Source organism: Hypanus sabinus, chromosome 12 (genome assembly GCF_030144855.1).
Source record: "Hypanus sabinus isolate sHypSab1 chromosome 12, sHypSab1.hap1, whole genome shotgun sequence".
NCBI classification, from domain to species: domain Eukaryota; kingdom Metazoa; phylum Chordata; class Chondrichthyes; order Myliobatiformes; family Dasyatidae; genus Hypanus; species Hypanus sabinus.
This window is the reverse complement of record NC_082717.1, coordinates 85983007-86009970: the sequence shown is the minus strand read 5'-3', so window position 1 is coordinate 86009970 and position 26964 is coordinate 85983007. Positions and strand designations below refer to the sequence as shown.

The window sequence follows — 26964 nt, the reverse complement described above, 5'->3', positions numbered from 1 at the left end:
CTGTTCCCAATTTACTCTCCCTACTTCACACCTAATGCTCTCATAATTTCCTCTACTTCAGTTTAACACTCTCCCACAAGTTCTATACTTATCTATAACAATCTTAAAACTTAATGAGTTAAGTTTTAACTCATTCACTAATTTGTCACCCACTGCAAGGTTGGACACCTGGCTAGGCTCATTACCTAACAGCAGATACAGTACAGCACCTCCTCTTGTTGGACTATCTACATATTGATTTAAGAAATCCTCCAGAATGCACTTAACGTATTCTGCCCCATCAAAATCTAAGATGGTCCCAGTTTACAGTGCCTATTAAAAGTATTCACCCCTCTTTTCCCCCCCCCCACCCACCCAGAAGTTTTCATGTTCTGTTTCTTTACAACATTGGCTCACAGTGGATTTAATTTGGCTTTTCTGACACTGATCAACAGAAAAAGACACTTTCATGTCAAAGTGAAAACTGATCTCTACAAAGTGATCTAAATTTAGCATGAAATAATTGCATTAATATTCACCCCCCACCTTTAATATGACACACAAGATCATCACTGGTGCAGCCAATTCATTTTAGAAGTCGTATCATTAGTTAAATAGTGATCACCTGTGTGAAGTCCAGGTGTTTCAATTGATTGTAGTAAAAATAGACCAGTATCTGGAAGGTCCAACTGCTGGTGAGTCAGTATCCTGGCAAAAAAACTACACCATGCTGACAAAAGAACACACCAAGCAACACCACACAAAGGTTATTGAAAAGCACAAGTCAGGAAATGGATACAAGAAAATTTCCAAGTCACTGAATATCCCTAGGGAAACGGTTAAGTCAGTAATGAGGAAATTGAAAGAAAATGGCACAGCTATAAATTTGCCTAGAACAGGTCATCTTCAAAAAACTGAGTGACTGTGCAAGAAGAGGGACTAGTGAGGGAGGCCACCAAGAGATCTATGACAATTCTGGAGGAATTACAAAATTCAGTGGCTGAAATGGGAGACTGTGCATACAACTGTTGCCCAGGTGCTTCACCAGTCTCAGCTTTATGGGAAAGTGGCACACAGAAAGCCAATGTTGGGGGGGGGGGGGGAAGCTCACATTAAATCTCAGCTAGAGTTTGCCAGCAGGCATGTGGGAGACTAAAGTCAGCTAGAAGAAGGTTCTATGGTCTGATGAAGCCATAATTAAGCTTTTCTGGCCATCAGACTAAATGCTATGTTTGTTGCTAAACCAAACGCCACACATCATCAAAAACACACCATCTCTACTGTGAAGCATGGTGGTGGCTTCTCTGCAGCAGGCCCTGGAAGGCTTGTGAATGTAGATGGTAAAATGAATGTAGCAAAATACAGGGAAATCCTGGAGGAGAACTTGATGCAGTCTGCAAGAGAACTGGATAAGATTTGATTTCCAGCAAGACAATAATGCTAAAGCTACACTGGAATGGTTTAAAAACTTCAAAAGTTAATGTCCTGGAGTAGCCAAGTCAAAGTCCAGATCTCAAACCAAGAGAATTTGTGGCTGGACTTGAAAAGGGCTGTTCACTCACGATCCCCATGCAATCTGACAGAGGTTAAGCAGTTTTGTAAAGAAGAATGGGGAAAAATTGCAGTGTCCAGATGTGCAAAGCTGACAGAGACCTGTCCATACAGACTCAAGGCTGTAATTGTTGCCAAAGGTGCATGTACTAAATACTGACTTGAAGAGGCTGAGAAAAATTATGCAATTAATTATTTTGTGTTTAACAATTGTAACAAATTTAGATCAATTTGTAGAAATCTGTTTTCACTTTGCCACAAGAGCCTTTCCTGGTGACCAAGGCCAAAAAAGCCAAATTAAACATACTATGTTCTGTATTACAATCCCATCAGAGTGACTGTACTCTTCCTGTTTTTGAGTTCTATCCTCATGTCCCCTCTGAGTACAGCTGTAGTAGCAGCTATGGGGGAGTAAATGGGGAGGGGTAGGGTCAATGGTATGCTGAAAGAGCCAGCACAACTTCTTAGGCCAACTGGCCATATATCTTGTAAGAAATATCAAATTCAATAATAGTGGTGTGATTATAGTTCATCATTGAATTGTTTATTGTGTTTCTCAATATCTTCATTAAAACTTTAACTTGGAGGTATTAGTCCACCTCCAAAGCTTGAACTTTGACAGGTTAGTTGGACCTCGCTAACTGCCCAACACTTTAAGTAACATACTTATAATGTGTCAAGTGCATACAGGCAACAGATTGTCTCAATGATGTGAAATTCTGTTTTGGCCAGCACAGACATGGCAAGCTGAAGGGCTGCTTCCTGTGCTGTATCATGTTTTACTTATGCATCCTATCCAATTTAAAACTCAAGGAAAAGAGCAATTAAATCTACTTCAATGCCGGAGAAACTCTGTAAACCAGGCAGCATCAATGCTGCCTGGCCTACTGAGTATTTCCAGCATTTTGTGTGTGTTGCTTGGGTTTCCAGCATCTGCAGATTTTCTCTTGTTTGTAAAGGAGCATGAGACTATTAGTTAAGGTTCCCTTGGACTTATAGGCTTTGGTTTAAATATTCTTGGTTTTTAAGCTTCAAATTTGTTAACTTTCAGCCAAGTTTAGACAAAGGTGTAGTTTTGAGCTCTGGCAAATGATGTAGGATATTGGATGATCACATGATATACAACAGGGTAGTGGCTATCGGATGTTTGTTTCTGAAAGATTAGTTTCTTTTTTATATAACTAGTTTATGGAAAGGAATTTAATTTGATTACTTAGGTTTTCCCTTTGTTTTCTGGCAGTGTGCATGAATTGGTTCAATTTATGTAAGTTATTGGATAATTCGTCACTTAATCATCTTTTGCTTCAGTTAGTTTCTGCTATGGAGGAAACTCAGCTCACAGGATATTACAAAACTTTTTGGAGTAGAAGGCATCAAACATTATCATACCCAAGAGTGGGGCATGGCAAATGTATTTGACCTCCTTTGGGCTGCTGTTTGGTTCTTTGGTATAATGCAACTAGAAATTAGTGATATTACCTGCTTATATTACAGTCTGTCAAAGATAAAAATGGTCAATATTTAATCGGTTTATTTTTAATTTGGGACAAACTTATCTAGCTTTGATTCAATTTCCATATTTTTCTTATTTGCTAGTAACGTTACAAGTTTTGTACAAGATGAAGACATCCAAAGTATTTGAAAAATCTCGAAATAAGGAGGACAAACCATACACAGATATAGTGGATGAAGATCCGTATGCCATTCAGATAATCTCATGGTGTCCTGAAAGCAGAATGCTGTGTGTGGCGGGAGTATCAGCACATGTCATTGTTTACAAGTTCAGCAAACAAGAAGTGACAACAGATATTATCCAGGTGTGTCATTAGTTATTATACTTGCACATATGCAATGATATTAGTTAATTTTTATAATGAGCATGTGAATATAATTTGCCATACTCTTAATAGTGAAGTTTTGAAATGTATCATTAAGTTGTATACTACAGCTTTTTGATCAGCTTTTTGAAGGCGCTCTCCAATTAGTCCCACTCTCTCCCCATCTATACTATTTCCCTGGGAAATACTTAACCAACTATTCTTTGAGAATTCATATTGTATATACAATACTACCCTTGCCCATTGAGACAGTACATTCTAGATCATGTCTGCCTAATGAAAGATCTCCTCATATCTTCCCTGTTTTGTTGCCTGTTATCATGCCAATGTGTCCTCTAGTTACTGACCTTCCTGTCAAGAAATATGTCTGCTTATTTACATCAAAACTGTAATTTTGGAAATTTCCAAAGAACATTGAAAATTATACCAAGTAATAACAGGCTATCAAAAAGAGTAGAGAACATTGATATATAGTTACCTCAGAGATTTTATGGGACTGGAAACTGATAATTTTCTATCAGGCTTTGATCAGCTCTTAGAAATTTAAGATTTTAGACATTCAAGTTTGTTGGATTTAGGCTCTGAAATTGTGACCACCAGGGTTGATGCTGTGGCATTGTCCTTCATGAACCCATTTAAAAGCTCATATTTTACCCTCTTTATTTTAGTCTGATAATGTCAACAAACATTCACTTACTGAAATTTGCTTAAACCAAAGTCAGGTGCCAAAATCTTAATTGAATAGATTACTGCTGAGACAAGGCCCTTACCTCTTTTTCCTGTGTTTTCTACTGTAGATGCTTGAAATTCGATTACATTATGAAATTAATGATCTTGAGTCACCGGAGACTGATCAAACACCATCAGTGGGAATTTCATGTCAGGGGTCAAATTCCCAGACCTCAAACTCTCAGTCTCACCCTTCTACAAGCAGCACCTCATCAGATGGCCTCCGCGATAATGTGCCCTGTCTAAAGTGAGTATTGATCAAACATTAGTCAACTTTATTCTTTAGTATCATTTTTATAAAAGGAGTGCTGAATATATATTGACCTGCAAAACTTCATTAATATCAGTTAATACCATCTGTGAAGTACTATCGAAGTGGTCTCTGTCTCTGTACTTATCACCCCCTTAGTAAAGCAACCAGTTTATTCAAAGACCCCCACCTACCCCAGACGTTCTCTCATCTCCCCTCTTCATTTGAGCAGAAGGTAGATAAACCTGGCATGCACATACCATCAGGCTCAAGAATGGCTTCTACCCTGTGGTTATAAAACCGTTAAATAGTTCCCTGTTACAATAAATTGGACTTTTTACCCACAATCTACCTCATTATTGTCTTGTACCTTATTGTTTATCTGCACTGCCCTTTCTCTGTAGCTGTTACACTTTATTCTGCCTTCCTTTGGTTTTTGCACTGTGTAATGGTCTAATCTGTATAAATAGTATGCAAGGCAAACGTTTCACTATATCCTGATATATGTGACAATAATATTGAACTAATTCTTTAGAGTAGTAGAGTGATAGTAAAAAAAAGAGGAATGAGACTACGAGAGTGGCCCTGACAAAGTACTGAAATCTTGTGTAGACTAACTGGCACAAGAGTTCAAGGACGTCTTCAATCTCTTTCTCCTCCAGTCAGAAGTTCCCACCTGCTTCAAAAGGTCATCAATCATACTAGTGTCCAAGAAGAGCAAGGTGAGCGGTCTCAGCGAATATCTCCAGTAGCACTAGATCTACTGTGATAAATTGTTTTGAGAGTTCAGTCATTGCTAGAATACCTCCTGCCTGAGCCAGTACTTGAACCAGCTGCAATTTTCCCAGTACCACAAGAAGTCTATATTGGATGCAATTTCCCTAGCTCTCCATGGGCTGTGGACTATCTGGACAGCAGCAAGTCTATGTTGGGTCACTTTTTACCAATTGCAGCTCAGTATTCAACATTATCAGTACTAATCAACAAGCTTCAAAACCTGGACCTCTTACCTCCCTATTTAATCAAGAGAAAACAACCAGTGTGGATTGGTGGCAACATTTCTTCCACCAATATGTAGATAATTGAGCATTTTCTGCTCATTTTTGTGGTTCAAAATTCTATCTTGACCAGTGGAGACTACAGCCAACAGCAGTCAGCTTGTAGCATTGGTAAATCTGGTCCTGCAGTTCCATCAGATTTCTATCATTTTGACTGCCTTACTGCTGTTTACTTAGAGTTAGAGATGAAAAGAAAATAGTATTTGTTATAAGGAAGCAGATAAGATTTTTCCAGTCTTGGCAGTAAATCAAGGATGTTGCCTTCCTGGTGCCAGGATCAAGGTAACACTGAGACGGTAGAGTATTTGGAGAGGAATCCCAGCTATAGGCCCTTGTCTTATCAGTACAAAAATCACAGGCATAATAACAGTAGAAGATTTGCAGGTTGATTTTAAGTAGATGAAAAAGAGATTAAGTAGACAGTAATCTCTAGGTCACTTATGGTGCCAAATGCCATAAAATACAGAATGTAGGTGGATAACATCTGGCTGGAGTGATGGCACAGTGTAGAGGGCATCATATTCTTGGAGTGTCAGTACAGTTTTTGGTGAGTGTATAGGCCAAATGAGTGGTATCTTCAACAGGGCTTGGATCTCATATTCTCATGGATAGATTTGGTGGTGCTTTTGTGCAGGGTGTAGCTGATTTTGGCATTTGGGTAGAAAGCTAAGCATACATTTATAAGGGAGGAAAACAGAGCTGCAATACCATTAAACTGATGATAAATTTTGGAAAACAGCAAAGGTTAGAAAGAAGCATTAAAAGAGTCTGGCTGTTTAATTGTACATACAAAATTGCAAAAACTATAGTGAGGAAGGCAGTTGAGTAAGGGCAAAGAGACACTTGGAAAAATGATATTTTAATCTTCTTAAATGTTGCTAAACCAGTGCCAGAAAAAAATGTCTTAACAATTCTTAGTACAAGAATAAGGTGTGACAGCATTGGTTAAAGAAGCAATCTCCTGTGTGAAGGAAATCCTCAAAAGAGTCCAGGTTGAAGCAAACAACAAAAGCAGAGCAGTACATTTGAAGGTATGCTATGGATGACCAAACTGTCTTAGGAAGAAAGATCAACAATATTTAAGGGCAAATCTTCGACACGTGTGAAAGCATTGGGACAGTAATACAGGTTTCCCCCGCTATCCGAAAGTAGAGTGTTCCTGTGAAACTTTTTGTAAGCCAAAATGGCATAAAGGGAAGAAGCAATTATCATTAATTTATATGGGAAAAATTTTTGAGCGTTCTCAGACCCAAGAAATAACCTACCAAATCATACCAAATGGCACATAAGACCTAAAATAACATTAACATACAGTAAAAGCAGGAATGATATGATAAATGCACAGCCTATATAAGGGAGAAATAATATATGTACAGTGTAGTTTCACTTACCAGAATCGGGAAATTTAACCAAAACCAATTTGTAGAAAAAAATTGGCATGTATACGCATGCACACACACCTGCCCATGCAAGGCTTCGTGGTCATGGTAGTCTTTCTCGGGGTAAACACAAGTTTAAAGCAAGCGCGTTTTTTTCATAAATGCGAAAATCCTCTTCGGATTTCTTTTGGTTAGCGAAAACAGGTACCAATGTAAGTCTTTCGTAAAAGCGAAGTGGTGTAAAGCAAACTTTCGTAAAGCGGGAGACACCTGTAGTTGGAAGTTCAGTTCCTCACTTAGAATACAGTCAACATAAAAGGCATAGAGGGAACAGAATTCCTCAGTTTGTATGCAGATTCCACAGGTAGTAGGTCCATCAAAAGGGATGCAATCTGGATGTAGTTTCAGAACATTAAGCTGGATCAATGGAAGAAACAATGGTAGATAGTGATCAGAAGTCATTTAGACTTCATTGAGTTATGGAAAAGACAATGGTAAAGAATTGTAGATTCTAACAGTGGAAGACCAGTTTTACTAAGTGAAAAAGTAGTCTTGAAATAGATATTTGATAAATCTGTCTGAGCAGTGGGAGCTTTTAAGGAGAATCAAGAGGTTCAGCATTAAAGTTTTTCCCCAAAATTGTGTGGACTACCCCCAGATGACATAAACTCAGTGGCCACTTTAGTAGCTACCTTCTGTTCGTGGTCTTCTGTAGCCCATCCACTTCAAGGTTTGACATGTTGTGCATTCAGAAGTGCTCTTCTGCATCCGCTGTTGTAGCTCATAGTTACAACTACTTGAGCCAGTTTGGCCATTCTTTCAGACTTCTCTCATTAACAAGGCATTTTCTACTGCTCGCTGAATATTTTTTGCTTTTGGCACCATTCTCTGTATCTCCAGAGACTGTTGTGCATGAAAACCCGAGAGATAGAAAGAAAGCTTTTGTCCGGCTACCCAGAGCTTAATACTGCTGAAAGCCTGAAATAGTGTAGGAGTGAAATTAAATAGAAAATCAGGAAAACATACTAGCAAGTCAACTCAAAAAAAAATCACAAAAATCTGTAAAGGAAATGTAAGGGACCAGAAAATGTATTTGGAGGGGCGTTATAGGATGTATGTAATGCCCTTAATACCTTGTGGATTGCCTTACAAAAGATGTGGGAAAAGCTAACATAACAGAACAGTGTAAAATATTAGATGGGTAAATGCAGTAAAAAAGAAAGCATTGAAGCATTCAGCATATTTGAAAGCAGTAAGTCATCAGACCAGGATGAAACCAGCTTATTAATGTAATTCTAGAGAGGAATTTGCAAAGCCGTTAACAATCATTTTCTAATCTTTGCTGGTGAAAGGAGAACTGCCTGAGGATTGGAAACCTGCTACCATTGTGGGTTGTTTAAAAAGGGAGGAAGGCATAAACCAAGTAATTTCATGCTTTTGTAGCAAATTATAGGCTAGTTAGTTTAAATTTGGAATCATTTTAGTGGGTGGGGACGCTATAAACTTTTATTTAGAAAGGCATAGTTAATTTAGTACAGTCAAATTTAAGTGAAGTTCATGTTGGAATTTTTAAAAGTTGGTCACAAGAGGACTCACTGAGGAGAGTGCATTTGTTGCTGTCTCTACAGATTGTAGCAAAGCATCTGACAGTGTCCTGTATGGCAATACGGTCAATAAAGTAAGAGCTCCCAGGAGAGTGGCAAACTAGGATCCAAAATAGTCCTGATGGCTTGAAGCCATAGGTAAAGGTTAATTATGTTTTTGTGAATGGAAAGCTGTTTCCAATGGGGGTGCTCATAGGGCTTAGGTCTCAGTTTCTTGCTTTCATAATACATATATTGAATGATTCAGACTGAAGTAAAGAGGGCTTGATGAAGACGTATACAGGAAATACTTCTGGCTTTGTAGTTAATGTTGAGGAAAGTGCTAGACTACAGAAAAGTATAAGTCATTTGGGGTGAAAAGTGACAAATGAAATTAATTGCAGAGAAGTGAGGTAATGCACTTTGGGAGGTACAGTGAGGAAAGAGAAAGTGCAATAAATGAGAGAGTGCAAAGAAGTGCAGAGCAAAGGATTAAATTGTTTCTACAAATTATTAAAGGTAAGACAGGTCAATAAAGTGTTTAAAGAAGATGATGAGGAACTTAACTCAAGATGTATAAAATTATGTTGGACCTAGAAAGAGAAAAATAGGAAATACCTGTTTTCCTTTGCTGAAAGTCAAAATATAGAGATACAAGTAATTGATAAGATAAAGGAGAAATGAAAAGATTTTTCACCCAATTGGATTTAAGAATTTGTTGTTCATCCTAATAAGTACTTGGATATGTGCACATAGCTGTGACCTTTAAGTTAGTGGTATTTGTTAAAATATCATCGATCATGGCTTCCTGCATCACAAGTTTTCTTAGATTTGGAATGGAGGCTCTCGTGATCAAATCAGATTTTTCACACTAGTTTGTTTGCAGATACCAGAAACTCCTTTTGCAAAATAACAGAGGCTGATCTATGTGTATAAAATCTTAGGCAAAAGAGGAATATCACCTCTAGTAAAGGAAAACAAGAATAATTGAATCAAGTGAAGTCTGCTCATTTTAGTTGTATTTGAAGATAGCGCCTTTCCATATATAAACAAAATTACAAATTACTGGAAAATACTGAATATTGGAAGTATTAATAAATCTTTGCTTCTCATTCAGTCTTGAAAGGCTTTGTTTAAATCGAGTGCACGTTTCCTTCTCCAGAATTAGAAGTACTCCATTAAAACAAGGGGCAGGCTACCAGGCTGAAGTAGTCATTCAGTTGGTTTGGGTAAACGGCGAGCCTCCACAGCAGATAACCAGCCTAGCAGTCAATTCATCATATGGACTGTGAGTACCAGCGTCTACTGTGAGTAAAGCTCTGATATCCTACAACATATTGCCCCAAGTTCAAGGTATTAAAATGTGACACATTACAATGATGATTAAATTCTCTGCTCATCTAAATCACATGTCAGCCTTTCATTTCACATATTCAGTTTCGTGCAGGTGATAGGTGAGAAAACAATTTGTTCCAAATCAAGTTAATTCCATGTTCATCGTGCCTGGTCCTCAGCTGTCACCACGAAATATCACTTACTCTTTCAGACAATAGAATTAATTTCATTGCCCTTTCTAGCCTACTGTATGGTATATAAATACATATTCATGTAGCACACTGCTCAGTTTTCAGAGTGAGATGCAGATTTCAGTATTGAGTATTTATTCGCAGATGAAATATATTGTTTAATAATGTCATTTATTTTCCTTTTAGTTTGGTGTTTGGGAACTGTAATGGTATTGCAATGGTTGATTACATTCAGAAGACTGTACTTTTAAACCTGGGCACAATTGAACTCTATGGTTCGAATGATCCTTATCAGAGGCAACCAAAGTCCCCCCGCAAAACCCGGCAGGCCTCAGGAGGTAGGCAATGATGTTTTCACTTCCTTGATTCCTGCAAGAGATAAAATAAACTTGATGTGATCTTTAAATATAGGCATAGTATGCAGAACATGCAGTCTGTCGTGTGAAATCATTAGATGGGTGGCAGTGCAGTTCGTGGCCATCTATTGCGTGGCAGCATGGAGTGTTGTACTTGCTGCTGCTGTGGGAGAAAGGTATTCTTCCAAAAGGAACATAATCGTCCATAAGCATTCTGTGAATAACTCCTTTATTATCAATTCTTAGAAATGGGATCAAGCAAGCTGGCTTGTACACATCACATGGAAAGACTCTTAAATTAAAATCAATGGGCAAGGAATTTAACTGCAAGAGAGCAAGGGCTGGGTGTTTATAATTATGCAAGTGTGCCAGAACTAAATAAAATGCCCAGCCTTTAGTGTGGCATTTTCTAAGGTTCTGATACAGTATCTGCAATCAATAGACTTTATGGGCTGAATGACCCCTAGAGCTGTAAATAAATGCCCAATATAACTCAATAAATAAATGAATTTAATCTTTTTTTAAGTTAAGCACGGAATTATAGATAAGTGGTGGAATTGGCCTAATAAAAAAGGCAGAGAAAATGTAATAGCTAAATGAGTGGCAAGTAAAATTCAATATAGATAGAAAGAATTTGCAAGCTAAAAGGAAAAAAAAGATTAGGTGTAAAGATAGATCTGCAAGAAATGGATCCGATTGAAGATGCTAAATTGTTGGCAGCAACTTAAAAGTTTTGTGCATTAAACTACACATATAGGAAAATCCCGATGCTACTGTCTGTTTCACAGAGTAATGGCACCAATTGTTGTTCGACCATTACTTATCATAAGCTCAAGGCCAGATATAACTGAAGCTGCAATAGAAAGTGAAATGAAACTCACTATAGATGAGTACTTCACTGTAGAGGAACAACTAGCATAATGAAAAGCTTCACTTGAGTAGTGTATATCCATTTGGGCTCAAAACTCTGCAATATATTGTATGTGATTAGAACTTAAATACCCAGATTCAATTTGGAGTCATCCAGATACACATTACAAAGAAGGTCTAAAAAGCTCATTTTAACCTTTGGTATTTGAAAGATTGGAGGAGCCTGACATAAGAAATAAGATGGAAAATCTGGTAAATGAAGTATAAAGTATACTTGTTTGTAAGTGAGGATGTTGGAGTAAGGGTCCACAGAAAACTTGGAACGGTTTAAGAAAATGATGGATTCGTTCAGAGATGGATGGAAGTGTTTTCCCATTTGAAATAATGTGGTTGTTATAGTTGCACCTAATTATTTCTATCTGTTTCCTGTTACAATAGCAGTAGACTGATTAAAGAAAAGGAAATCCATGTTTAAGCACACATTTCTTAACACTTAATGTAATACTAAGCTTAGTTGTTCTGTTCATAATCCACTAACTGTTCAATATGAAAGGATTAGTTTAATTCTGTAGTAATTTTTGAAAGTCAGAATTAAACGAGGCAGTAACTTGTAATGTAGAAATCCCATATTCAGAGCTGGCTATTTCAGAATCTTAGTTCTTTATCACTGCCTTGTTAGATTGTAGAAGTAGAATAAATATTGTTGAAGTCCATACAGCAGCGGTAAATTTCTGGGGATAACATTGCATGAAATGTTAAAATAGCTTGCACTTTTATAGGAATCTCAATTATAATTCCCTTTTACTTTGGTCTTTAGGGGACAAAAGGGACAAAAATAAACCAATCAGGCAGTTTGCTTCTGCTTCACCTATCAGACAAGCTTTTATTATGATCTGTGCTAATCTATGTGATTTTGTTCTATCCTTTGAATCTTTCATTATTAATATAGTAACCCATATAGGTTTGTGTAGTTACCTGACTATCATTATGCATTTGTTTAGTGCTATTAATAAAAGTATCTGTGTGCCACCTGTTCAGAAAAGAACAACTAATTGCTAATACCGTTCCTCTGAAAGCATTTTTGACTCTAGTCTTTGCATGCAATTAGTCCATTAAGAGCCTTGTAGGTAAGTGCTTCGTACATGTACCAGCTATCATTCCCATTAAGAGCTACATGCTGTTACTGAGGTATTGCTGTATGTTATGATAACACCATCTATAAATTTTAGATGAGCAGTGATGTGAGCATTGTCACTATGTGCAGAAAGCTTCATAATCCTTTGCCTCACTTCACTTCAAGAAGAAAGCTGTTAAAATCCTTGCAGGGGAAGTCTGGTGTGGGAAAGGAGAGTTAATGCACTCTGGGCATTTGAAGTACCAGAGCAATGGGTTCTGTAGCCTCTTATCTGACATAAGACCCTTCTGTACACTTAACATCTTTTAAGATGTATTGGTTTCTGACTTCCAAACCCAATTTCCTTCTCCCTTTAAATAATTCCTGGTCACTGCTAACATGGAAGACTTTCGAAGCAGCCATTAAATGATCAAATCATAACATTACAAAATTTGCAGCATGTTGTTCTTAATTTCATTTTATAGTTGTTTTCACCTTCTGTGATATCACATTTAAATTATGCTGCAACTTGGAGCATCTGACAATTGGATGGCTAAAAAATTAACCTGTTAATATAGCTAGAAAGCTTTTTTAATCTTAATTGCTTTGCAATCCTCCAAATGTCAGCATGTTAGTGTATTTCTGACATTTGCTCTTTTTCAGTAACATATAATTTGCTTACACATCATGAATATAGTGTTGAGGTCACAAAAAGGTCATGAAAAACAGCTCCTAGTGATGTCTGATTTTATTTTCCCATCTTTGTAAAGATTGCATTATCTTTTGCTATGTTCTAAGTTTTGTTCTGCAGGTTATTACAGCCAAAAGTCTATTTTGGTGTTGTGCTCTTTCTTTTTCCATTGCATCCTAAGGCATGCTGACGGTGACTTCTTGCATGTGTGGTCTTTCTAGTTTATATTCTGAGTCTGTGAAAAGACTTCGTTCTTCATATCTAAGTAAGTTATGATGATACAAATTTATCTCGCTTTTGTTTCTGATGTTACTATAGATATCATAAGCCATTGAAATCAGTGCAACCCTTTTTTATAACAACACACAGAATGTGTTCTTAAGACTGTATAATCATATCATTGGTTATAAGATGCCTGGAGGAACTCAGAAGTCTTTTTTCCAATCCCCATTGCATATGAGGGCATTTGTAGTGAGCAGTTTTGTGAGATGAGAGCTGAAGTTCTACTTGAGTAAATTTCACTTGAGAGGAGAAACATGGTTAACAGATGGACTGCATTGCACCTGTTCTCTTCCTCATGGTTGATCCCCAGTCCCATCCCATAGCAACCAAGTGTGCACTACAGGTAGCCAGTTAGCTCTGTATGGGTCTGCGAGCTAGCAATCAGTATGTTCCCTCCAAATGTTTTGTTTGTGGTTGTTGATCATTATCATTTACCAATTGGGGATATCACTTCATTAATCTGTAATAACTCACAGAACAATAATCAAATGAGTTATAATCAGTAAAATGTCATTACTGTGTCCAGCACAGCAGAGTATCAAAATCATTAGACTGTTGCTGAAGTTAGCATCTTAAAGTACTATTAGGATGCATTGTGGCAACTGTGCATTGCAGAAAATCTTGCAACTGACAATGAAGGGAAAGGCCTTTTAGCTTGTGACATTGCTTTGATTCTATGGAGGTTGAACCAGAGCAGATCCCCAGAGTGGAAATGGAGAAAATTAAATATCATGCTTTTTTCATGATCAGAAGTATAGTTATTTGATCAGTTTTTGAGTCATCCATTCAGAAAGACACAACAGTTCCCCTTTCCATTAATAAGTTCCTTAAATGATTTGAGAATTTTCACCTTTATGATCTGCCTGAACTGATCTCCTTTTATGAAGAGTTGTACGTCCAATTTTTTTAACTGGTTTAATATTGTCCCCTGTTCATAATGTAAAGAAAAGGTTATATTCCAGAGGAAGTGCATCCCATAACTAGCCAATAATGAATAATAGCTATGAGTAACTGGAATTATTACTGTCCATTTTTGGGATGCAGTGGGTATCCTTAAAGCTCCAGAAAAGGCATCCATGCATATTAGTTGCGTAATTTGCACCCAGTGTCACTGGTGAGATTGGTGTGCAAATACAGTGAATGTCTGACAGAAATATCCAGATCAGATGTCATGAAATCAATCAACATGCAATGCTGTTATACCACTAGCACACCTTTTATTTTGGAAGTCATCACCATACCTCAAACCATGTTATGTGCATATTGCAACTGAAAAACCCACCCCAGTGATGTTATTTAAAAGGACTTTTGTAGTTTAGTTCTGGTTGATTTCTTCTGCCTCTTGTTTTTATTCTACATGTATTTGGTTAACTTTTAGAGCTTGTTTCAAATTGCAAATGGTGGTAGTTGTTGAAGGTTGTTGGTATGTGGCAAAGGTACACCAGTAGGCACCTGACTTGAATGCAACATGAACAGTATGTCCACAGAATCTTAAGGAGGTTTCTGAAATAGAGACTATATTTACCCAATTTGTTAAATGAACATGTGTCATAGAACCTCATGAAGAATGTGTAGCCTGTGTTTCACTGATCTCCTCATGGAAACCTACAGCAGCTTGCATGTTAAAGATCTTGTGAGAGGCTGACAGATTAATGAAGTAATAAAGGTTGATCTGACTGCTTCCAACCTTAAATATTTGTGTCAATTCTGAGTTTCCCACTCACCACTCTACCACCCCACCCCTATAACCTTCATCACAAAGACAGATCATTAATGCTTGTTCCTCAGATAACTGACGGCATTGCATTCTTCTACACGTCATTGATCTTCTCCCCATCCACATGGCCACAGTGCAAAATGAAAGCTTGTCACAAACAGATATCCTGGACAAATTTACAAATTAGATCATTTGATTTTGCATATGAAGGTTAACTAATCACTCTAGTGCACCCACAGTGCCTTTTCTTCCTGTGTTTTAACTCATTGTACTGTACTATCATAATGGCTGCACTGTGCCAGGTGGAAGGTTGTTGATGACTTTTGTAGGAGGTTTAAGACAAGTTTTGAAGCTGGCCTCTAAGCTCTGGGCATACATGACCGCTATTTGCTGCACTACCTTGGGATGGCTGATGGCCATCTGGACTAGGTGTCTTGACAGGTGATAGGAAGGATACCACCTATGTGATGGGTGTGGGAGGGCATGTATGTTCTTAAGAGAGGTCAATGTGTTTATGTTCTACAGAGCCACTAGCAGCTACATTCCAGCAATATGTATTTTTGGAATTTCAGACAGACAGACAGACTTTATTGATCCCGAGGGAAATTGGGTTTCGTTACAGCCGCACCAAGAATAGTGAAGAAATATAGTAATACAAAACCATAAATAATTAAATAATAGTAAGTTAATCATGCCAAGTGGAAATAAGTCCAGGACAGCCTGTTGACTCAGGGAGGAGTTATAAAGTTTGATGGCCACAGGTAGGAATGACTTCCTATGACGCTCAGTGTTACATCTCGGTGGAATGAGTCTCTGGCTGAATGTACTCCTGTGCCTAACCAGTACATTATGGAGTGGATGGGAGTCATTGTTCAAGATGGCATGCAACTTGGACAGCATCCTCTTTTCAGACACCACCGTCAGAGAGTCCAGTTCCACCCCAACAACATCACTGGCCTTACAAATGAGTTTGTTGATTCTGTTGGTGTCTGCTACCCTCAGCCTGCTGTCCCAGCACACAACAGCAAACATGATAGCACTGACCACCACAGATTGTAGAACATCCTCAGCGTCGTCCGGCAGATGTTAAAGGACCTCAGTCTCCTCAGGAAACAGACGGCTCTGACCCTTCTTGTAGACAGCCTCATTGTTCTTTGACCAGTCCACTTTATTGTCCATTCGTATCCCCAGGTATTTGTAATCCTCCACAATGTCCACACTGATCCCTTGGATGGGAACCGTGGTCACCAGTGCCTTAACCCTCCTCAGGTCCACCACCAGCTCCTTAGTCTTTTTCACATTAAGCTGCAGATGATTTTGCTCGCACCATGTGATAAAGTTTCCTGCCGTCGCCCTGTACTCAGCCTCATCTCCCCTGCTGATGCATCCAACTATGGCAGAGTCATCAGAAAACTTCTGAAGATGGCAAGACTCTGTGTTGTAGTTGAAGTCCAAGGTGTAGATGGTGAAGAGAAAGGGAGACAGGACAGTCCCCTATGGAGCCCCAGTGCTGCTGACCACTCTGTCTGACACACAGTGTTGCAAGCGCACGTACTGTGGTCTGCCAGTCAAGTAATTAATAATCCATGACACCAGTGAAGCACCCACATGCATCACTGTCAGCTTCTCACCCAGCAGAGCAGGGCGGATGGTATTGAACGCACTGGAGAAGTCAAAAAACATGACCTTCACAGTGCTCACCGGCTTGTCCAGGTGGGCGTAGATACGGTTCAGCAGGTAGACGATGGCATCCTCAACTCCTAGTCAGGGTTGGTAGGCGAACTGGAGGGGGTCTAAGTGTGGCCTAACCATAGGCCGGAGCTGCTCTAGAATAAGTCTGTCCAGGGTGTTCATGATGTGGGAGGTCAATGCCACCAGTCTGTAGTCATTGGAGCCATTGGGGTGCAGTGTCTTCGGGACAGGAACGAGGCAGCACGTCTTCCACAGCACAGGAACCCTCAGGTTCAGGTTGAAGACATGGTGAAGTACTCCATATAGCTGGAGGCCACAGGCTTTGAGCACCCTGGGGCTGACACCATCCAGGACTGCAGCCTTGCTTGGGTGGAGACGTTTCAGCTGTGAAGCCCACCGTGGTGGTTCCAGGTGTGGGAGGGGTTCTGTACTGCTAACACTGTTAATTCCCTTTACATATTAAAAACCCACTCCACTGATAGCAGAAGGTTGAATTTCCATAACAGCAAGTTGATATTGCTTGTCAGTACTCTGAACTTCAACTATGTCTTATGGTTTTACTGTGATACTTGGGCATTGAATGGCTGTTACAATTATTACTTTGGCTTCTAAACTGCATTGTTTGGGTTTGCTATTGAATTGGCCATCACTTTCACATCGCAAAGAATGAGCTCTAACTTATTGAAGCTCATTTTTTGCCAGATTGCTCCGTTTTCCGGACAATGAACTAAGAATATTTAGCAGGATTTGCAGTGTACCAAGTAATTCATTGTGCCTTTCTTCTATAGCATGCCCTTTGGAGGTTCGCACTCAAGCCCCGTGCCTTTGCTATCACCTGTCCCTGATCTTGCTGCAGACCAAGTGTTTGGTGACTTAGCAGGTGCACATCTCGCCTGGATACTTTACTCCAAATTCCCTGCAGCTTTTGTATACAAGCTAATGAAGGCATCTATTTGGTGCACTCCTTCCTTGTGAATGTCTTTTTGTTCATCCTCTGCCAAGCCAAATAGCACTGCTCAAGATTCTCTCAGAATAAATGCACAAGATGTGAAGATAGTAGAGAGATCAATGGGTATGAGTGTGATGAAAGAAGTGAGTGCTAACATTTATTGGAGTTAGTAAAACAGCTGAGATTGTTGAGAAAGGTTAGGTGTGAGGAAATCATTGTCTTTAATTGATTCAGCTCCTTCCTGGCAATAACTTGCACATATTTTTTTCATGCATTTTAGAACATCCCATTAGGCCAATCCTTCTCCAATTGATTCTTGACAATTCCAGTTTTAGTGCCATGTGGTCTTGCAGGAGAAAGAGAAATGTGACATTGAAAGTTGTGTGACAGTCATGGTTGATTAGCTAACAATGAAAGCAACTTGCTAGATTTATTGTAGTTGTGTGAATGTCAGTGAACGTGACAGAGGTTGTTGGTTGATGAGTGACATAAGTTTTGTGAATTGAGCACTGGTTGAAATTAATGTACAATTCATATAGGTTATGCGCTTATAGGACTACTTTGAATCGGCAGTCTAGACCGATTCATCTTCGAACCTGCAGTATGCTGCAGTTGTTACCGACTAATTAAAGCCTGTGTGGATGAGTGTGTGCCTCCAAAGACTTGCTATGCATTCCCAAACCAAAAGCAGTGGATGAACCAGGAGGTATGTCGTCCGCTGAAGGCTAAATCTGTGGCATTCAAGTCTGGCGACCCAGGTTAGTACCAGAAAAAAGGTATGACTTGCAGAGGGCTATTTTAAGAGCGAAGGGACAATTTCGAACGAGGTTGGAGGCGACATCAGATGTACAACAACTCTGGCAGGGTTGGCAAGTTGTTACTACCTACAGAGTGAAACCAAATGGCATGAATGAACAGATTCACGAACAGATGAACTCAACACCTTCTGCACCCACTTTGAAAGGGAGAATATAACTACAGCTGCGAAGATCCCTGCTGCACCTGATGACCCTGTGATCTCTGTCTCAGAGGAAGGCTGTCTTTAAAGAGGGTGAACCCTCGCAAGGTGGAAGGCCCTGACGGAGTACCTGGTAAGGCTCTGAAAACTTATGCCAACTAACTGGCGAGAGTATTCAAGGACATTTTCAGCCTCTCACTGCTACAGGCGGAAGTTCCCACTTGCTTCAAGAAGGCAGCAATTATACCAGTGCCTCAGAAGAATAATGTGAGCTGCCTTAATGACTATCACCCAGTAGTACTCACATCTACAGTGATGAAATGAGGTTGGTCATGACTAGACTGAACTCCTGCCTCAGCAAGCACCTGGACCCACTGCAATTTACCTATCACCACAATAGGTCAACAGCAGACATAATCTCAATAGCTCTTTACACGGCCTTAGACTACTTTGGACAATGCAAGCACCTACGTCAGGATGCTGTTCATCAAATATAGCATAGCATTTAACACCATCGTTCCCACAATCCTAATTGTTAAGTTACAGAACCTGGGCCTCTGTGCAGATTGGTGATAATATCTCCTCCTCACTGATGATCAACACTAGTGCACCTCAGGGGTGTGTGCTTAGCCCACTGCTCTACCCTCTCTATATCCAAGATTGTGTGGCTAGGCATAGCTCAAATGCCATCTATAGATTTGTTGATGTTGGTAGGATCTCAGATGGAGATGAGGGGGCATACAGGAGCGAAGTATACCAACTAGTGGAGTGGTGTCTGCAACAACCTGGCACTCAATGTCAGTAAGACGAAAGAGCTGATTGTGGACTTCAGGAAGGGTAAGACGAAGGAACACATAGCAATCCTCATAGAGGAATCAGAAGTGGAGAGAGTGAGCAGTTTCAAGTTCCTGGGATCTCTGAGGACCAAACCTAGTTCCAACATATCAATGCAGCTATAAAGAAAGCAATACAGCAACTGTACTTCATTAGGAGTTTGAAGAGATTTGGTATGTTGACAAAAACACTCAAAAACTTCTATAGATGTACTGTGGAGAGCATTCTGACTGGCTGCATCACTGTACAGTATGGGAAGCCTGTCGCACAGGACCATGAGAAGCTGCAGAGGGTCGTAAATTTAGTCAGCTGCATCTTGGGTACTAGCCTACAAAGCACACAGGAAATATTCAAGGAGTGGTGTCTCAGAAAGGCAGCCTCCATTATTAAGGACCCCCAGCACCCAGGGCATGCCCTTTTCTCACTGTTACCATCAGGTAGGAGGTACAGAAGCCTGAAGGCACACACTCAGCGATTCAGAAACAGCTTCTTCCCCTCTGCCATCTGATTCCTAAATGGAAGTTGAACCCAGTAACACTACCTCACTTTTTTACTATATATTGTTCCTGTTTTTGCATGATTTTTAATCTATTCAGTATACGTATGCTATAATTGACTTACTATTTTTTTCTTCTCCTATATTATGTATTGCGTTGAACTTCTATGTTAAATTTCATGACACATGCCGGTGATGATAAACCTGATTCTGAATTTGAAAATGCATTCGCTTATCACTAGCTTGTCATGACAATCTACTAAAACCATGGATGCTTCCATTTTGAACACAATGCCATTACCTTGTTCAATGAGGTATTATCAGGGTCAGCAGCCAGAAAGATCCCAGATATGGATGTTCCTGTGGGCCCCTTTATCTTAGTGTGATCATTCAAAAGCTAATTGAACATCTTGAATTGCTAAGTGTGAACGGTTGGGGTAGGAGCAGGAGTGAGCCATGGTCCCTTGACCCATTTATTAAAATCACATCTGATCTAATTGTAACCTTGACTCTATATTCCAGTTTACCCACACTAATCGTTCACTGTCAATGATCTATCTACCTGTGCTTTAAAAATATTCAAAGGCTGCACCTAATCTTTGGATTTTGGCTAGCTTCGTGACTATCTTATCTCATTTAGATTTGAGTATAAATTAACAGGGTATTCTGACCCTATGTGAATGAATTCAGTGCATCTTTCCTATGTTGCAACTCCTTCACCTTGAGGCCTTCAGTACAGCATCTGAAAAACTTAGATCCCACGCCTTCTCACGTTGTGAGACTTTTCGCCATTTCCCTGGTCAGATTTATTTCCTGCATGACTACCAGCATTTCCAAACACAATCCATATTTTAGCAGCTAGGTTTAGTTGGTACGAAGGACAGGCAGATGGTAGGGAAAAAATTTGCAGTCAGTGGGATGAGTTAAAATATAACATGATGGCAAAATTGAAAATGGTGATGAATACAGGACTAAAATTGTTATATTCAAAAGCATGCAGTGTACAGCAAGGTAGATCATCTTGTAGCATAGTTACACATTGGCAGGTATGACGTTGTGGACGTCATTGAGTCGTGACTGAAAAGTCATAGTTACCAGCTTAACATCCAATAATACATCTTGTATTGAAAGGATAGGCAGGTAGGCAAAAGGTATGGGGCAGCTCTGTTGGTTAAAAAAAGAAAATAAAATCAAATTCTTAGAACGAGCCATGTGGACAGCAATAAGAAACTGCAAGGTAAGAAGATCTTGATTAGAGGAGTTGGGTTTTTTTTTGTGTGCTATACTCTGCCAGAGCCTCGGCGACCTTTTTTTTTCTCAAGTGGTTGTCTTGGAGGAAAGATTCTGTGAGTGGTCTCCCACATCCTCACAGCGCAGTTATTGTTTTTTTATGAGGCTGAGTTGTGAACTCAACACTGAACCCGGCACGGGTGGAAAGCGTGCCCGGGAGCAGCCTGACTGAGTTCAAACTCAGGAACCTTCGCTCTGGAGTCCGGTGCTGAGGTAAGAAGATCTTGATTGGAGTTGTATACAGCCTCCGAATTACAGCGGGAGATAGAAAAGGCATGTAAAAAGGGTACTGTTATGATAAAGATGGGGGATTTCAATATACAGGTTAGATTGAGAAAATCAGGTTGATGCTGAATCCCAAGAGAGCAAATTTATAGAATGCCTACAAGATGTCTTTTTAGAGCAGTTTGTGGTTGAGACCACTAGGAGATCAGCTGTTCTGGATTGGGTGTTGTGTAATGAACTGGATTTGATAAAGGAGTTTAAAGTAAAGGAACCCTTAGGAAACAGTGATCATAATATAGAATTGACTCTATTTTGAGGGGGAGAAGCTGAAGTCAGATGTATCACTGTACCAGTGGAGTAAAGGGAATACCATGGGTATAAGAAAGGAGCTGACCAACGTTGGTTGGATAGGGGTACTAGCTAGGATGACAGCCGAACACCAGTGGCTGGAGATCCTGCTGGGCAATTCGGAAGGCACCAGATAGATAAATCCCAAAAATGAAGTATTGTAAAGGAATGATGAGGCAACCATGGTAGACGAGGGAAGTCAAAGACAGAATAAAAGGAATAGAGAACATATAGCAAAAATAGTGGGTTGGAAAGCTTTTAAAAACCAACAGGAAGGGAACTAAAGATAGTCATAAGGAGGGAAAAGATGAAATATGAAGTTAAGCTAGCCAGTAATATCAGAGGATACCAGAAGTTTTTTTCAGATATGTAAAGAGTAAAAGAGAGGTAAGAGTGGATTTCAGACCACTGGAAAATTATGCTGAAGAGGTAGTAATGGGGGACAAAGAAACATTGTACAGACTGAAGAAGTATTTTACATCAGTGTTTACTGTGGAAGGTAGAAGATGTATGTCAGAAATTCAGAATTGAGTGCAGCTGCTATTACTAAGGAGGGGATGCTTGCGGTAGCTGAAAGGTCTAAACCAGATTTATCACCTGGACCAGATGGACTTGCACCCCAGGGTTCTGAAAGATATAGCTGAATAGATAGTGGAGGTATTAGTAATGATCATTCCGGAATCATTAGATTCTGGAATGGTTTCTGAGGAATAGAACATTGTAAATTCACTCCACTCTTAAAGGAAAGAGGGGTGTAGAGGAAGGAAATTGTGTTTGAATTCTTAAAGGAAATAACATGCAGAATAGACGACAAAGAGTCAGGGGATATTGTTTACTTGGATTTTCAAAAGGCCTTTGACGAGGTGCTGGACATATGGCTGTAACAAGATGAGAGCCCATGGTATTACAGGAAATAAACAAGCATGGATAGAAGATTGGCTGACTGGCAGGCAGCAAAGAGTGGGAATAAATGGGTCTTTTTCTGGTTGCCTGCTTATGATAAGTAGTGTCCCATAGTAGTTGGTGTTGGGACAGCTTCTTTTCACATTATATGCCAGTGATTTTGAGGATGGAATTGATAGCTTTGTGGCCAAGTTTGCAGATGATACAATAGATGGAGGGGCAGGTAGTGTTGAGGAAACAGGGACTGGGCAAAAAAGCTTCAACAGATTGGGAGAATAAGCAAAGAAGTGACCAGATGAAATATGGTGCAGTGAACCATACACTTTGGTAGAGGGAATAACTGGAGAGAAAACTTTAAAATTAGAGCTGCAAAGGGTCTTGAGAGTTCTTGTGCAGGATTTCCTGAAGGTTAACTTGGAGGTTGAGTACAAATACAATGTTGGTACTCATTTTGAGAGCTGTAAAATAGAGGACCAGGTGTTGGTGTAGTAGCATCAGTACTGGAGTTTGAGGCAGGTAGTCCTGAGTTCAAATCCAGCCAGATCCCAACCTGGGCAGCAGCAGAAAGGCCTAGAGAACTGCTTCCTGTACACTATCCATGAGTGGACAATGACTCAACATCAAGGTTACAATGCTGAGGCATAAATCTAACAACTCTAAAACATGAAACTAATTGTTTTATACTCTAAAACATACAATAAGAACATGTCTTACTTCTGTTTTTACTTTAGCGAGTCACATACTTACATTTACACCTACTTATGTGGTGGCGTAATGACATATCCCATTCACATATTTTTACATATAACCCATAATGAATTATGTAAACAAAAATGCTTAATCAAACAATATATTTACAATATTATTCAAGTATTGCCAAAATATTAAATACACAACACTCCTTCCTACCTAGTCTCCTACTCAATATTGATTTCATCTCAACTATATACAGTGCCTTGTAAAGATATTCATTCCACAAACTTTTGTTCACATAAATTACTGTTACAGGGATTTTGTTCAGTTTAGCTGAGAATTTTCATTTGTGAATTACGTGCTCCTTACAATGGAGCCCAAAAAAACAAGGAATATTGTATGCATGAAAACCTAAAACTTTAAAAACTGAAATACAACCATATAACAATCACAGCACGGAAACAGGCCATCTCGGCCCTCCTAGTCCGTGCCGAACTCTTAATCTCACCTAGTCCCACCTACCCGCACTCAGCCCATAACCCTCCACTCCTTTCCTGTCCATATACCTATCTAATTTTACCTTAAATGACACAACTGAACTGGCCTCTACTACTCCTACAGGAAGCTCATTCCACACAGCTATCACTCTGAGTAAAGAAATACCCCCTCGTGTTTCCCTTAAACTTCTGCCCCCTAACTCTCAAATCATGTCCTCTCGTTTGAATCTCCCCTACTCTCAATGGAAACAGCATATTCACGTCAACTCTATCTATCCCTCTCAAAATTTTAAATACCTCGATCAAATCCCCCCTCAACCTTCTACGTTCCAATGAATAGAGACCTAACTTGTTCAACCTTTCTCTGTAACTTAAGTGCTGAAACCCAGGTAACATCCTAGTAAATCCTAGGAAATGTCAACAGTTCAAAAGTATTCATCTTCCTTTACTCAGTACCTAGTTGAGCCACCTCTTGCAACTATTTCAGCCAGTAGTTTTTTTGGATAAGTCTCTGTTTGCTTTGCACAATGTGATGGAGCAGGATTTACCCATTCCTCTTTGCAAAATTGCTCGAGCAGTGCCAGGGTAGTTGGGGAGCGGCAGTGGATAGTAATCTTGAGGTCTTGCCAGAGATGCTCGATCGGGTTAAAGTCAAGACTCTGTCTGGGCCACTCAAGGACATCAGCTTTCGTCATTTGAAGCCATTCTATGGTTGCTCTCGCACTTAGATCATCTAGATGTTTTAGATCATTGCCCTGCTGAAAGACGAACTTCCTCCCCAGTTTTTTTCTGGCAGAGGCTAGCAGGATCTTATCCAGAATCTTTCTGTATTTAGCAGCATTCATCTTCCCATCTATCCTGACCAGATTTACAATCCCTGCTACTGAAAAGCATCCCTATAGCATGATGCTACCTCCACCATACTTTACAATAGACATGGTGTTTCCTGACTGCTGCGCAGTATTAGATTTAGTATGCTACACATACTGCTTACTGCCAAAAAGTTCCGCTTTAGTCTCACCAGACCACAAGACCTTCTACATCTTTTCAGTGTCTTCTAAATGACACTTTGCAAAGTCTTTACATGCAAGGATATGCCTCTTAGCCACTATTTTTCTTGCCACTCTCTCATAAATGCCTTTTTTGTACAAGGCCCTAGAGATTGTGGAGCCATGAACTTCATCTCCATTTGCAGGCACCGACTTATATAGTGCACGCAGAGTGATTGTTGGCAACACTGTAGACGGTCTTCTCCAAAGAATTACCATTCTTCCCTGGCAATTAAGTTGGAGGGGCAGCCTAACCTACACAGTGGTTTCATATTTTTTCCAATCTTTCACAATGGACTGTAGTGAGCTCTGAGATTTATTTAGTGACTTTGAGATGGTCTTATACCCTTCCCCTGATTTGTGCATCTGTATTACCATTTCCCTGACTTGTCTTGAATGCTTTTTTCTTCATTTAGCTTTAGCCTGATGAAAATCTACTATACTTTTTGACCTTACAGAGAGAGGGTGTATTTATTCTTATTGAATTCATTGAAATACAAGTGATCCTCCAATTTTTTACATCAACAAACTGGGTGAGTTAATAAGGTAATATACAGTATTGCACCTGAGGAAAGTTAGTGTAGTAAATACAAAGGGGATGAATACTTTTTCAGCCTCACAATTTTGGTTTCTAATTTTTAATAATTTGTTGACAGGATTTGGAATTTTTCTTTGACATGATGCACAACGTTTTATAGATTACCTCAAAAAATGTACTCAATAAATTTTAAATTTAGAAAATGAGTCCCTAAAACATGAAAATAGTTGATAGGGCTGAATTCATTTACAAGGCACTGTGCATAGTATACTATTTAATACAACTACTATACAGACATCCACAGCATAGTAAATTTTAAATTGTCCCATTCAGGCCTATAGATTTAATCTTACTCTTGTGGGATAATGTCTTTCCTGACAAGGGGGTCACTCTGCATGGCAGGTGAGACTTGTGGCTGTGAAACAATCTCAGGTTCTGGCACCTCCTCTGTGGTGGTTGTAGGAATTCTGAGTGTTTTCTGTTTACTTTTTACTGTTAGCACGATCTGGGTTTTTTTTGCACATTTAGTTTTTGACAGTTTTTTTAAATGGTTTCTAATAGGTTTCTTTGTTTTATGGCTACCTAGAAGACAACAAATCTCAAGGTATATAATAGATAGTTTGATAATGTATGTGCAGTGCTGTGCAAAAGTAGGCACATATATCTAGGTTGCCTAAGTCATTTGCACAGTACTATATATCGGTTAAGATAGGAAGGTGGTTGGGAAACAGAATTAAGAGTACACTCAGACCCCGCATAGTGCTGATTCATTATAATGTGGTTATTCACTCCTTTATTGAAATTTTTTTAAATGACAAAAGCTCATGCTAAACAACACTCAAAACTTCCCAAAAGTGGTCGCCGTTACAGTATACATTCAATCAGCTTTACATACTCTGAGCCACTCACAACCAATCATATGTTAGTTCACACTTTGCCTCCCTTGCGTGTGTAAATGTTCTTGCTCCCTTGCCAATTTTATTCCATTTTATTTCACACATTATGTCTGGAAAATGGCCTGCAACTTCCAGTGAGGGCAATACATCTAAGATGTCTAAGAAAAGCATTAGCATGGATGTAAAACTGCAAATGATACGGCATGATGAGAATGGCAATGTTAAAGAGTTACTGCATTCTCATGGTGGGTGCCTTAGTAACGAAGAGCTTTGAGAAATGGCAGAGCAATGCATCCTGGGTGAATCTGATACACAGATGGAGAAGAAGAAACACCAGCAAAAAAACCTCACCACAAATTTCCTCAGCACTAGCATCACCATGATCACACAAATCAGGAACCAGATTTGACTGGGAGTGAAGCAGTAAGGCAAAGGGAGGTGTTCTTGGCGTGATACCCTGCTACCAAGAACTGCTTCATGAGAGGGAACTTGAAAAGCAGTCAAATCTCAACACCTATTTGAAGAAGTCAAAGTTAAGAGGAGGACCCACAGCCTGTTCCCTCTAAGACGTAACCACCACCTGCTTCCCTCTGCTGCTGTATTGTGTTGCTGCTCCACTGATATACAGGCACACATGTCCATTTATGTAATGTTATAATGACCTTGCATAGCG

At 39.4% G+C, this 26964-nt stretch overlaps 1 protein-coding gene across 4 annotated transcripts in view; it reads left to right on the top strand.

Annotated features, from left to right (window-relative positions):
- The window catches only part of stxbp5a (syntaxin binding protein 5a (tomosyn)), a 211424-nt gene that overhangs the window by 115117 nt on the left and 69343 nt on the right, over positions 1 to 26964 (top strand). For 2 of the 4 annotated variants that reach the window (XM_059986357.1, XM_059986359.1), the window contains exons 15-19: positions 3127 to 3347; positions 4166 to 4344; positions 9530 to 9655; positions 10080 to 10231; positions 13106 to 13189. In XM_059986357.1, coding sequence (XP_059842340.1) covers positions 3127 to 3347; positions 4166 to 4344; positions 9530 to 9655; positions 10080 to 10231; positions 13106 to 13189 — 762 coding nt within the window. The remainder of the gene's footprint in view (positions 1 to 3126; positions 3348 to 4165; positions 4345 to 9529; positions 9656 to 10079; positions 10232 to 13105; positions 13190 to 26964) is intronic. The other 2 variants (XM_059986360.1, XM_059986358.1) reach the window with 1 other exon arrangement.